This window comes from Tyto alba, unplaced genomic scaffold (genome assembly GCF_018691265.1).
Source record: "Tyto alba isolate M040663 unplaced genomic scaffold, T.alba_DEE_v4.0 Super-Scaffold_11, whole genome shotgun sequence".
Lineage (NCBI taxonomy): Eukaryota > Metazoa > Chordata > Aves > Strigiformes > Tytonidae > Tyto > Tyto alba.
Window position 1 is genome coordinate 4,206,649 of NW_024881273.1, and position 13,692 is coordinate 4,220,340.

The 13,692-nt window shown below is 58.0% G+C and overlaps 1 protein-coding gene across 1 annotated transcript in view; it reads right to left on the bottom strand.

Moving 5' to 3' along the window:
* The window catches only part of RXRA (retinoid X receptor alpha), a 113,958-nt gene that overhangs the window by 30,472 nt on the left and 69,794 nt on the right, over window positions 1-13,692 (bottom strand). Inside the window, exons 2-4 of the mRNA XM_042786728.1 lie at window positions 6,625-6,890; window positions 1,546-1,693; window positions 393-572 (exon numbers count right to left, since the gene is read on the bottom strand). Coding sequence (XP_042642662.1) covers window positions 393-572; window positions 1,546-1,693; window positions 6,625-6,890 — 594 coding nt within the window. The remainder of the gene's footprint in view (window positions 1-392; window positions 573-1,545; window positions 1,694-6,624; window positions 6,891-13,692) is intronic.

Genomic DNA, 13,692 nt, shown 5'->3' on the forward strand with positions numbered 1-13,692 from the left:
CTCGGTCGGTGCGAAATGGGCCGTGCAAGTGCCAGGGCAGCAAATAACCTCGCGAGCACTGTCTGCTTTCATTGCCCCCCCTTGCCCCCCGGCGCTGCGCTCAGTGTCTCTGGGTCCTGGCTCATTTACTAACGGGCAACCCTTCATCACCTGGGTACCATTTCGGGACCCAGCGCTGGTTTGGAGAGCCCCTAAGAGGCCGTGGCTGCGGCGCAAAAGCGAAATAAAAATGTCGCGCGCATTTTTGGCACCCGGGTGCAGGCAGCCCTTGGCGAGGCTCGTGCTGGCTCTGGTGCTGCCACGTTGCCAACGGGCAGGAGCCTGCTGGAGCCTCCCAACGATGGAAAGGTACCCGCAGCCCCCGTGGGTGCTCGGGCCAGGCTCTGCCTTACCTTCTCGCTTCATCCCCATCGCAAGACACTTCTGGTAGCGGCAGTACTGGCAGCGGTTGCGCTGGCGCTTGTCGATCAAGCAGTCTTTGTTGTCGCGGCAAGTGTAGGTGAGGTCCTTCCGCACCGTGCGCTTGAAGAAGCCTTTGCAGCCCTCACAGCTGTAAACCCCGTAATGTTTACCTGTGGGGGGGGGATGCGACTCGGGTTAAAAGGACTCACTGAGCGCCCCGGGTGCCCTCAGCACCCCCCCCCCCCCAACTTTCCTCTCCCTCACCACAAAGACCATCAGCTCTTCCCAGGGCCTCTCCCAGCCGTGTCTGGGGGGAGCAGGGGTTTCTCGGAGCCGTGAGCAGGAGCTCAAGAGCAGTGGCTTCGCCCTGACTTCACTTCCATAAAATCAGGATGCTCTCCATGGGTTACAACCTGCCTTATCTCCAGGAAAAGCCCTCGCCATTTCTTAGCTACACATTGGGGCAAGGCAGTGCAGCAGTGAAAACAGGGGGGTCATCCCCACCCCAGTACCCCCCATGACCCATCCAGAGTCCCCACACCAGACACACGACCCAGCCTGCTCTGCACCACGCTCCCACCCTTTTCTTCCAGCCCTGGAGCCCGACAGGCGCAGGAGGTATCCCCAAGGACCTCACAAACTAGGGGACCAGGACACTTCTGGAGCAGAAAGCTTTTAAAACAGCACGAGACTAAAGGGAATCAGCACAACTTTATCTCCTGCGCGTGGAGAGACCCCATGTGAAGCCCATCTTTTTATCAGGCACTGTGTGACAATACCACTAAGGATCAAAGGATGGGGAGAGAGAGGGACACTCACTAATGCCTTGTCTTCAGACGGGCTGTGCTGCTCAGGGCTGAGGATGTAACAACAGTGCTGAGCAGAGACCTGGGGTCTCCTGGCTCAGCTCAGAGCCCCCCCCCAGATCAGATGGGCTGGGGGAGGCTGGTCAATAAGGGACTTTTCATCCTTCTGAGGGCATGGACAGCCCCTCTCCCAACGGAGAGTCCCTGCCTGCGCTCGCCATGCTGCAGGGAGCCGGGGAGCCATGCGAGCCCTCGCCGCGCCCTCCAGAGCATCCACACATGAGCAGAGCCCCAGCACAATGCTGTGAGCCCATCCCTTACCTGAAGCCAACCTTACCTGAAGATCTGTCCCCGCAGATGGCACATATGTGCTTGGTGAAGGAGGCCATCGTTCCTGAGGGATGTGCTGGCACTTTGAGGACTCCATTGAGCCCCAGGGGTGGCTTAATGTCTTCCGAGCTGACGGAGTTCATGGGCGAGTTGAGCTGTCAAGACAGAAGGACAGTGCTCAGCGGGGAACTGGGGCAACGCGGGTGCGGGGCCGAGGCAGCTCCGCAGCAGGATTTGCCTGTGCACAGACCGGGGGCAGGAGGGCCAAGCTTCCAATGGGGCCAAGTGCTGCTTATAAAACACCCACCCGTAAAGCTGAACCAACAGGAGGATTGGAACACGAGTCCAGAGACCAAAGGCACAAGCACTCATCTGCTGCCCTGGCATAAAAAGCAGGATGTCACCGGGTCTCACTGCTGTCACCGGGGTAGAAGGAGCAAGGACATGGCCGGTCCCCCGTGCACTGCCAGGAGCCACGCAGGGCTGACACCCCCTGCCCCACCAAGGATGCTGCTGCACGATTTAAGGGGAAGGTGAGTTCCTCCTGCGCTGCCAGACCCCTGCCCACGGCACAGCCCCCACGGCCAGGCGCTCACAAGCCACCCCGGCTTCATGCCACCTCGGGATGTGGGGCAGGGAACATGATTTGCAGCGACGGTTCACAGGAGAGCTGCTGGCTGGGAGTGAGTGTTTGCATGGATGATGAAGGCCAGGACAGTCGCGCTTTAGTTCTGCAATTTACAGACATCCTTTTAGCATTGTATCTCCAAAGGAAAGCTCCAGAGCAGATAAATAGATCCCAGATGCAATGGGGCCTGGCTTTCCAGAGCTGGCTTGGGTGAAACACTTCGGTGCAACTTCCAGCCTTCCAGCAGACAGTCCACGTGTGTCTCCTTCCCTCCCCGATGAGCTCAGACCCCACCAGTCAGCGAAGAAAGAGGAGAATTGGGTGGAAGCTGGGTGCTGGCATGGCCCTGCGGCTCTGGTATTGAGTGAAGGATTTCTGAGTTGATTCCCACATCGCCTGGTGCAGCAAGGCAGGGCTGTCGTTCCCCCCATGCACAGCGAGAAACTGAGGCACGGAGATGTAGGACTGACTCACCTTGATAACAAAGACAAGCTCACGGCAACCCTGCCCGGCCAAGGGCAGGTTCAAGGAGGTCCAGGGGTGGATGGGGGAGACAGGCTTGGTCAGCTTGGGATGCAGCACTGGCCAGGGCCACTGCGGCTGCCCTCCCGGGGACAAGCCTGCCAGGGACTATCACAGAGCCTCCATCCCTGCCAACTTCCAAACCCAGGTTGGACATGCAGGATTTATGCTTCGTTTTGTTGCGCTTCTCTACCCTAATAGAGATACTCAGCAATTGCACTTGTCACAAATTAATTCAGGGAAGTCCCAGGGCTTGTGATCTGTCAATTAGAGCAGCGCAGCCGTTCCTCTAGCTTTAAAGTCTCCAGGCTGGTGGGGAATATTTGGCGGGCAGATGACTAATAACCACAGAACAGAGCAAGGTAAACCCACCCTGGAGAGATGTGATGGATCTGTCTCCCTCTCCCGCTGTCTGTGCCAGCTGATGAATCAAAGGCAGCCGGGACACCGAGAGAGCTCCTGGGCTTTAGCTGCTGCTCGGTTACACCACGATAGAACAGGGAGTGGAGGGACGAGCAGGTCCCCAGGCAGGAGCATCTCTCTTTGGGATCTGTGGGTCCCCAGGAACATCCCTCCATGCCTTCAGGATCACCAGCTCACGCAATTCCTCCCAGTGCACTTTCTGGGAAACGGAGCCATTTCCCAGGTGCAGCTGGTGGCTCCAGCTCCTGTCGCGCTGCGTCACCGGCCACCCCCACATCGGAGCAAGGGCAGTGGCCATCGGTTTGCCTGATGCAGATAAACCCTTCGACTCCACTTCCCCCGGCCCCAGCAGTCCCCCAAGAGCATCTGGGGGGGGGCAGGGGGATGATGGGCAGAGCAAGATGGGGCAAGCGCTGCGCCCTGGCCCAGCCCAGGGGGGGTGGGGGGTCCCATGCATCAGCAGACGCCCCGGTTGGAGCTGAGTCAGCCCCCGAGTCTGGGGTGGGGGAAGTCATCGGTTCCTCTCGCAGCATCGGCTCGAAACCTCAGCAGAGGCATCACGTGCACCCCGGGGTTCCCACAGCACCCCGGCGCCTGCCCCGTGCCTTCCCCTCCCCGCTGGCGGCCGCCGAGAGAAACCGGCAGCACGTGCAGGCAGGGAGGAGGCAAAAGGGGGAGGTGGAAGGGGAGGCAGCTGCCCCCCCACCTTGGCACAGCAGCTCTGCTCCAGGGCAGGACAACTCTGGCTCAGCAAGCGAGCAGGGACAAGGGAGGAACCGGCGCCCTGCTTCCCCAGTGACGCCAGGACTCCTCGGCTCCTCTCCCTTCCCTGTTCAGTTCATTGCACCGGGGGACCGAATCCTGTCCCTTCTGGCAAGCGGAGCTTTATTTCTCCTCCCATCCAAAACAAACAAACCCCTTCTCCGGTCCCCCAGGCACCTTTACAAAGAGCATTGTGCAAAGGCAGAGAGCTGCTCTGGAAAAGCCTAATCCCCCGTCTGATCTCGCCCCGCTCCCCCCCAGGCACCCCAAGCTGCTGCCAGCGAAGCCTGGGGCAGCTGTGCCGGCACAGCCCCGAGAACCCCATGGAAAGTCCCTCCCTTACAGCTCTTACTGAAAATCCTGCTTTTTTTTTTCTCCTGTTTTCCCAGAATTTTTAGGTAAGAGGGTTTAAAATATGCCTTAAAGCCCAGTAAGCGGCAGGGCTGCTGGGTCTAGCCTCCCCGTCTGGCTGGAACCTTGCTCACCGCTGCAAACTACCCCTGTTTTCAGCCGGCTCCTGCCTCACACACCTCACCCCCAGCCCAGCTCTGTGCCAGGATCCCCCCCGGGAACAGGCCTGGGGGCTCCTTGGGGGCTGGGATCCCCTGACAGGACACCCCACCTTGCGCACCGATTTTGGGGCTGCATTTGGGAACTGTGCAAGGTCCTTGAAAGCACACAATGCTGGAGGGAGGGTGCTGGGAGAGCTTTGAGCATCCTCCGGCACCGAGGGCTGCTGGCTCCTCACCTCCGCCGGACCAAACTGGATGGGGAAAGCACCCCGGATTTTGGGAATCTGCTGGCTCCTTCCCACCCTAGTGCTGGCAGAGGCTGGGGTGGGGGGGCACCCACCCCGCGGGACCCACCGCACCTCGAACGCCCCGTGCCCTTCTGCTCTGCTGGCTTTCCAGAGGCGACGAGGCATGGCTTGATGGCAAGTGGCATCTGCCATCTGATTCAAACCACCTTCCATCAGTGCCATCCCCACCCGGCGTCGGGGGCCACACGCCTCATTACCCGCGGCGCTTTGCCGACCGGTGCAGTGGCACCGGGGGGGGGGGGGGGGGGGGGGGCCGCTCTCCCCTCCGAGCATCACCCCGCACCCTCCTCCTCCTCCTCCCGTGCTCCTCCACGGGCCCAGGTAAGGTGCCTCCACCCGCTGCAGGGACAGGGACAAGGACCTAATGCGCCCAGACGGGGAACAGATGGCAGGAGCCATTAGGCTGAAGACCTCCTGACTGTCACCTCCAGGAAAACCACTTAAGACGAGTCCCAGAGCAAAGGACGGGCGCTTGCGCCGCGCCAAGAGGGCTGGAGCCACCGAGCTGCTACCTCGCTCCCCAGCACCATCTGACCACACTCTCAATTCCCCTTTCTGCCCTGGGGCTGCGTTTCATTTCAGTTCCCCTGGCTCGCCGGTCCCTAAAGCCAACCACGCCTTATAATTGACGCTGGGGGTGCATCGCCCCTTCCCTGTTTCCTCCCGGGCTCTGTAGCTCACCCCTGCATTGCTTCACATCCCTCCTTCTCACTCCTTCCCCACCGTTTTGGTGCTCTCGCTGCTAATTTTGCTCTGGCCGCCCATTCCCAGGCGCCGTTTCAGTTCCCCCTTCCCTTGGCCGTGGGACGGGAGGTGGCACATCCACCCCGCTCACCTCCCGCACCGGGGAGCGGGCACCCAGCCATACCCAGCCACGCCGGGCTGCGGGGTGCGGGTCCCCAAACATCTCTGGGGGACACAGGCCAGATCCTGCATGGGAGAAGCCCACCAAAAGGCAAATAAAGCTGCCGCCCCTCCAACCAGCACGGGGATGCTGGGGAAACTGCCTGGGGGTCCCCAGGGATGGGACTCAGCACAGCACTCCCCAACCCCGGGTAGAAAGCCCTGTTATCTCTGGAAATAAATCAAGCCAATATTTAAAAATAAAGGTGCCGGCAGGTGCTTGACTCCCAGAGAGGGCCTGGAATAAATAAACCCGCAGCAAGTGGCAGGTGGTGGCCAATTCCTTAATCTGCCCTTTTACTAAACATATACCGTGCGAGCAGCCAGCAACAGGTGGCAGGGGCTGGCCTGCGCGCTCCGATCTTGCTATTTTTAAAAAGAGCTTATCTCTCCGTAGTTGGAGGTTTTTTACACAATCTTCAGCCAGCGAACGCCAGCCCTTCCCCTGCAAGGAGAAAGGGGCAGCAGGCACAGGACCCCTCGCCGTGGGGACTGTGGATTAGCCCCGGAGGGGACCTGAAGCTTCCCACAGAGGGGAAAGCACTGTTTGGGCGAGAAACACGGGATGCAGACAGTCCTAGGGTGGCTCAGGCTCCTGCCAGAGCTACATCAGCCCCCAGCTGACCCAGGAGTAGTCACTGCTCCCCTTTCACCCCCAGCCTGGGGACAAACTGGGCAGGACTGGAGGGGCCAAGCGATGGAAGGTGATGGATGGCCACACTCCGGCTGTGCTGGTCCCTTGTAGCCCACCCAGGGCAGCCCCAAAGGCGGCTGCAGCCCCTCAGCCCTGGCCAGAGGAGCAGGATGCCTCCGGCTTCGTTTCCCCCTTGGGCTTCTGCTTTTTGTCTCCCTCCAGCGCCTGCTTGTGCTGGGGTTTATCTCCCCATTCCTCCCTGGCCAGCCCAGCCTCCTGCAAGCCGGGGCTTGCAGCGGGGAGAGCAGAGCCGGTTCTGCATCGGGAAACCCACGGAGGTGGCTTCTCCCCGGCAAAACAGGCAGCAGCAACGTCCCCGCCACCTTCCCCTTACCTGCGGGCTGCTGGTGCCGAATCCCAGGCTGGGGGTGGAGGGGACGGACATTGAGTGCGGGCCCATGGGGGAGCTGATGACGGAGAACGGAGGTCCCATGCCGTTGATGGGCGAGCTCAGGGTGCTGATGGGCGAGTGGAGCTGGCCCGGGGAGCCCAGCGAGGAGCCGATGCCCGGCCCGATGGACGGGTGGAGGGATGGGGTGGCCATGGGCCCCCGGCTTGTGGGAGAGTTCAAGGACGTGGAATTGACTTGGTTGGAGAAATCTGTAAGAGAGGAAAGAGAGAAACGGGGCTGAGTCTCCTGTCTAGGACAGGCCCATCGCGGCAGCAAGCCCTGAGCAGCAGCCCCCCCTCCGCTCCTCGCCCTGCCGAGGGGCCGTTTTTCAACCTGCCCCTGAAATTCCCAGTGCATCCTCCATCTTTCAAAACCACCTTCTGCCGCAGTAGCTACAGGGGCGTTAAGACAGGCGCTGAGAGCATTTCCACCTCGCGAGCCGGTCGTCACCGCCGCCCTCCTCCACCTCGTTCACCCTCCGCACCCCAGCTCTAAACTCTGCTGCCGAGGCAGCGTCGCTGCTCCAGCTGCTGCCCGGGCAGCAGACAGATGCCCGCCTTGCTCCAGGATAATTCAGATTTCTCGCAGCATCGCAGGGCCAGGCTGTGCCGTGGGGGAGCCCCGAGGAGCAGCAGCGCCCGTGGGGCCGCAGGCTGCTGCAGCAGGGAGGGCGGTTTGGGGGGGGGGGGGGGGGCAGTTTGAGGGTGTCTGTGCGTGGCACGGGGGGTTTGTGCGTCCGTGCAGGGCACGAGGGTGCGATGGGGAAGTCTGAGTGTGTCGGCAAGGAGGAACGGGCCTGCCTGCTCTGCGGGTAGCGGGGGGGCAGCTCTCTGCAGGCAGCAAAGGACGGGCTGCGCCCCAGCAGCTCCACCATCCCGGGGGAGTGGGAAGGAGTTGGGGGGGGGGTCGGTTAAAAATAGACTCCGATTCTCCTGAGAGGAGACATGTAGCCATTCCTGGCACATTTCCTCCTCATCCTGTCACGCTGCTTGCAAAACAATCCCGAGCGAGGAAGGGGCTGGCTCGTGGCCCCCGGGTAGGCTGCGAGGAGGAGCTGCCGGAAGGCGGCGGGGGAGGATGGGCAGCAAGGGCAGGGGCCCCACGGCATCGCCACCACTCACCCCAACACCCATCAGGACCTACACCCCCCACACACACACTCCCAGTTCACACCAGCAAACACGAGCCCAGAGAGTGGGAGGCACCGGCACAGCCGCTTGGCCAGGGGCTGCTTCCAGGTGGGTCTGGGAGCCACTGCTTTTGGCTACCGTGCCCACTGTTAACTAAATTCTGCAAAATATTGTCTTCAGTCACCTGCATGGGGTCAGCTGTCTTCCCGGGAGATTTTGGAGCAATTAGCATACGAACATCATCCAGTGAGAAACACATCTGCCGAACCCACAGCAAGCCCAGCCCCGGCAATCTTCCCCCGGAGATCACCGATCCCAGCGGGGAAACCCCAACAGGAGGAAGCCAAGGCCCAGCAAAGCAGAGATGCTCCTCTCGCAAAGCCGTGCAGCCAGCACCCCGCTGCTGCCCCCAGAACCCCATCGCCGCACCCCCCCAAGTCCCACCACTGCACCCCACGCAGGGTCACGCCTCCTGCCCTGGCACCCTCCTTCCAGCTTGGATGCAGTCAGCCCCATCCCTGCCTCGTGAGGGTGCCGGTGGGGCACAGAGACCCCCACGGGTTCCCCCCCCACACCCCGCGCAGAGCCATTGCCACGGGCAGCCGTGCCGCCCTGAGCCCCCCCGAAGCTCATGTCCCCCCCTCCACAGCCTGTCCCCAGCATGCCCCCGACACCCCTTCCCCGCTGCAGGCATAACAAGATTACACACACCACGGGAGAGGCTCGCTCCCTGCACGCATAATTCCTTAAACTCCCAGACAAGAGGTAGAAGTGGAATCCCTGGGGCAGGGGGGCAGAGGAGGGGAGGGGGGTTTGGATGCAAAAACGGGGATTAAGCTCCAGGGCTGGGACCAGCTCCCTCTTGCATGGGTGTTCTGTCCCGTCTGGGGGGGGGGGGGGGTTGAGAGGCACGTGCCCCCAGATTCTGCATTCCAGGCGGGTGCCACCGTCGATGCCGAAACGAGCCGGCCCCGTCAGGCGTCTCTGGGGCAGTGGGGGAGGCGAGCATCCCTGTCCCTGGGGGGGCTGGCCTCGCCTCGGCTGTCGCAGGATGTTGATATAAAACAACCGCCGGCCACCAAGTCACCCGCGGCCGAGTGACGTGCAGGCAGCACAACAGGAACCCCGGGAAATTCCTCCAGGCTTCGGGGTCTGCTCCTGGGGTTTAGCACAGCGGGGCCGTGCTTCCCGGCTCTCTGCTTTTTCAGTCTTTAAACAGCTGGGAGGAGGAGAGGGGCTGGGTGCTGCGATGTGCTCTGGTGAGCCGGGATGGGGGTGCTGTGCCCCCAGCACCACCCCGGGTTTGGGGGGAAAGGCAGGAGGTCTTTCTGCAGCGGCCGTGTGTCTGGGTACGGGGTCCCAGCCAGCCCATCTCTGAAGGACCCCCAGAAACCCCCGTTAGCCCAGGTGATGCATGGGGATCTTCCAAGGATGCACTGGATCCCCTGGCCAGGGGAAAACAGGCACTTGACCTGCCGGCCAAGGGAAGGCAGCGAAGCACAGTCCTTCCTTTTAAAAGATCCTGAATATTTAAGGCAGGAGAGGTCACAGGCAGGTTACTGGCGACCGGCCCATGCCTACTCAAGCACATCAGAAAGCAAAGCACGTGCTGGGCCGGCACCTCTCCCAAAATACCCATCCCCCTGGGTACCACAGGAGCTCCCCGTCCCCGGGCACCCCGCGCCCCCGAGCCGGCTCCCCTCACCCATCCTGTTTACACACTTTGCTTTCCCCGCAGACGCGATCCTCGGCACCCAGTGAGGAACTGGGCGTGTGTGGTAGGGCTGGTCTGGAGAAAATAATTCAGGCAACAACAACAAAAAGGAAAGGAGGCAAGAGGAGGAGCGATCTTGCATTGAACAGGCCCACTGGGGAGAAGCGTGTGCAGGCATGGACACATTTGGGTGTGTTTTCACCCAAAACCCTTGGCCAAGCGCTCTGAAATCTGGACCAAACCTGAACTTCAGAGCATCATGACTCAAAGCCCGGTTCAAAGCAACCCCCTTGGACACTGGGATGTTTCCACTCCTCATCCAAACGCTTCCTCCTTCGCAGCCCAAAACCCCGCTGTAAGAGCAACAGCAATGGGAAATGTTTACCTCCAACTAACAAGCAAATATGGAAAAGGATTTGTCTTTTTTTTTTTTCTTAGCAAAATCAAGAGTCCACTTGAGGCAACTCAGCACAGATGCTGCCAGCCCCCAGCTCGAGCTGGAACATTCCCAGTGGGAAAATGGGTTTGGGGAAAATAATAACACGAGGTCAAGAGATGGGGATCCAGAGCTGGACATGAGAAATCCGCCCTCCTCACTCATCACAAGCATCCTACAGGATCTTGAATGCTAAAGGAGCTCTAGAAAAAAAATAAAAAGGAAAAAGGCCTAGATTGAGGAAATATCCTTAATAGAAACAAATATACCCCTAAACTGATGGATACTGTCTGGACTGCAGCAAACAGTGGAGGTATTTTCCCAAACACATTTTCAGTTCAAGCAGTGTGAGACTATTCATTTTTCTTGCGTAGTTTTTCCATTTAAAGCTGTTGTGTGTGACTATCTTTTGACCAAAATAAACTCTGTGCCTGTTTCTAAATTAAAAAAAAAAAAAAAAAAAAAAAAAAGTTCTCAAAGCATTTCCCCTCTTGCCGCACCCATAAATTGCAGCTATTTTCTCTGTGTGTCCTTTGTTTAAACACAACGACCTCTATATATCTTAGAAGATGCCCCATGGCAGTTGGGAGATCGGAAACGAGAGCTCTTCAGCAGCTAAAGAATTTGCAATGAAGCTCTTTTTCTTTCTCTAAACTACGAACCCGCAAGCCACAAAATTTGGCTGGGAACTTTTTCCCGAAGAATAAGACATTTAGGGCAGGGCCACATGATCCATCTCAAGCGATGAAGCGAGGCAGCTGTAGGGAGCCATGTGCGTGCTCTCGGCTCTCCTCTGCGGCAGAGGAACACAGCTAAAACCATCGCACGGAGACCAGAGCCGGCGGGTTTTGATCTGGCCTCAAGATAAGGAGCCCAAGTCTTGCTTTTCTGGCGTGGTGCTCATCGCTGCCCTGTCCCTTAGCAGGTACCTGTCTTTGCAAGATCCCCTTTGGATGCCATCAGCCCTGCTTCACGTGTGGGGAAACCGAGGTACGGGAGAGCAATGCCCCCGAGGAGGCAGCAGCCCCGCTCGCAGACACAGGCGGCACGAGGCAGCTGATGTGACCTTCACCAAGGTCACGCAGGAAATTGGAGCCAAAGCTGGGAATAGATCCTGGCTACTGCAAGACCCAGGCTAGCATCTCGACTGCTGAATCAACCTGCTCTGTAATTTTTTTTTCCCCTCCTGGGTCCGTGACAGACAGCACTTTTTTACTATTATTAATTTTCAATACGGGAAGAAAAACATCTTTATAAAGCATCTGTCCCCATCCTCCTCCGGCTGCTTTAGACACTCAGACCAGTGCAGACATGCACCAAATGTCCCTGGGCAGCTTCACTGCTATTTTCCATCCCCTCGGTATCCTTGGGGCCAGAAGCAGAAACCTCCAGATTGGACCAGCAAACACCCATATCTGGATGTGGCCCGGACAGGCAGCTTAGACCCCCTGGCTGCTCCTGTTGCTGAAAACATTTGATCATGCCACCAGCCCTCCCAATATCTTTCTGCTGCGTTTTATCACCCAGTGCACGGGACTTCAAGTGTTGCCGTGAGGCCAGGGTACGTCTGCAGCAGCCCAACAGCTAATAACAGCTTTTGCTGATACGGCAATATCAAGAAGAGCTGTGATTTTAACATTTCAAAACCACAAAATGTCCCAGAGCAGAAACAATTACAACAGCGCGGAGGTGCTTTTTTTCCCAGCATAGCTCATTTGTACCAGAATAAACTGTACCAACATAAGCTTTCACCAGTATAATCTTCATTTATGCTTAAGAGGCTTTGCCAGTAAAACTACAGTGACCTAGCTCTGCTGGAAAACCTTTTCTCACATATCCAGGGAGTTTACTCAGCAGCTCGGTGGCTCGGCAGTCTGCTTCTGAGAGAGGGGAAGTATAAAAAAAACACATCTCAAGGCACAAACAGACTCCCAGACCCATGCTTTTTTGCAGGCGAGGAGGGTTGCAGACCCAGGACACAATCCCACAGCCCGTCCGAGTGGGAGCAGAGGGGTCTGCAGGCGCCCCACAGCTCCACGGAGCCATCACGGTACAAGCACCCCACGCGCCTGGCCCCGACGCCAGCCGAGATTTGGAAAGCCACCCACACCCCCGCGCTTCCGCTTTTTTTTTTTTTTTTTCCTTTCCTCAGCACCTCTTCCTCCTTAATCAGAAAGTAGATCAATTCTGGGTATTAAACAGCAGGAAATTCTAAATTTGGGTTGCCACTCCCTTCCTTAAGTCAGCCCTCCACGTTAGGGTTTTGCAGTGCTGTGGGGCCACGTTTGGAGGGGATCAGGACGAGCAGCTGAGATCAGGCTTTTGGAAATGTCCTCCTCCTCTGCTCTCAAGTGTCACTTTGGTGTGACCAGGCTCAAAACTCCGACACCCAAATGCACATGAATCTGCACATAAATGCAGCGCTGAGAGCACTGTTCCTTCTTTCGGTGCCTCTGCGGGTGGTGAGTTTCCCTAAATAAACTCGGTAGTGAGAATCACTGTCCATTCGCTTTCATTCCTCAAAAGTAGTACCGAAATCTCCTCACGTGCTTTCCATCCAAGGAACTTCAAACCATGGAGGGTTCCACCTCCCCTCTTTTCGCCTTCCCCAGTACAGCAAACCAAGGCACCGGTGGCAAAGGCCCGCACCCACCTATGAAGCAGGATGCTGAGAGCAACGGGCAGGCAGCAAATCTGGGCAGGACACGAGGGTTTGACTGTAGTTTTCATGTGAAACTTGCCATGGGAATATAGTGACCACAAGAGGTCAGGTCCTCACTTTTGTCCCTGATCAAAAATGGGAGTGAACAGAGAGTACGCTTACAGCAGACTAATTTAAATAGCCCCTGGCCTACAATCTTGAGTAAGTTTGCTCTCTATTTACACCAGCACAGCTGAGAACTGAAGCAAGGATGGAGCAAGAATTGCCTCTTCCCCTCCCAGTGCTGACTGCTGCCACGGACCCGACAGTGCCCGACTTGGGCAACCTCAGGGACACGACCTGCACGGTGCAGCGTGGCTGTTAGACCAGAAAATCATCCCTGGGTCCAAGAAACAAGCATCCTTTTGTGGCCCAAGGACACTAAACTGCATTTAGAGCACTTTGCCCAGCGAGGAGAGGCAACCGATCCCCTTAAACCACCCAGGTGCCAGAGGTAGCAGAGGCATCCCTGGGAATGGACACCCCGAGATGTTAAAAGATGCAGCTGTACGTTATCCATACATCCCTTCTGAGTATTGCTGCTACAGCTATAGGCAAAAGGATGCAGGAGCACTGGACTGCACTGCAATCAAGAACATTAGTCCTGAGTAGCTGTGATTTCACCAGAAAGTAACTTTTGTTTTTTCTTTTTACATTTCTGGACTTGCATACAAAGACAAACCCAAGAACACCCCACCCAGACACCCCACCCCACCCCCACCAAAGTCTGCACAGGAGGCAGCACACAGAAATGTGTCTTTTTGAAAGCATTTAAAAATCACCACATGCAGTTTCTCTTCAGGAACCTGCTCCGAGTTTTGGGAGAGTTTCCTCAGCAGCGCTCACCACTCTCCCCCGAGAAGTGCCCGGCGATGCCGCAGCAGTTCGAGCTGCTCGGGGACGGTGAAGAACTCGGTTTCTGTTGCTTTCTGCTCCCGGTGGGTTCCTCCTCCCACTGGGTTTCACTTTGACCAAACTAAAACCTCAAAGCCACACGGCTTCTCAGCCCCAGCTCCCTCCTCCTGCCCAA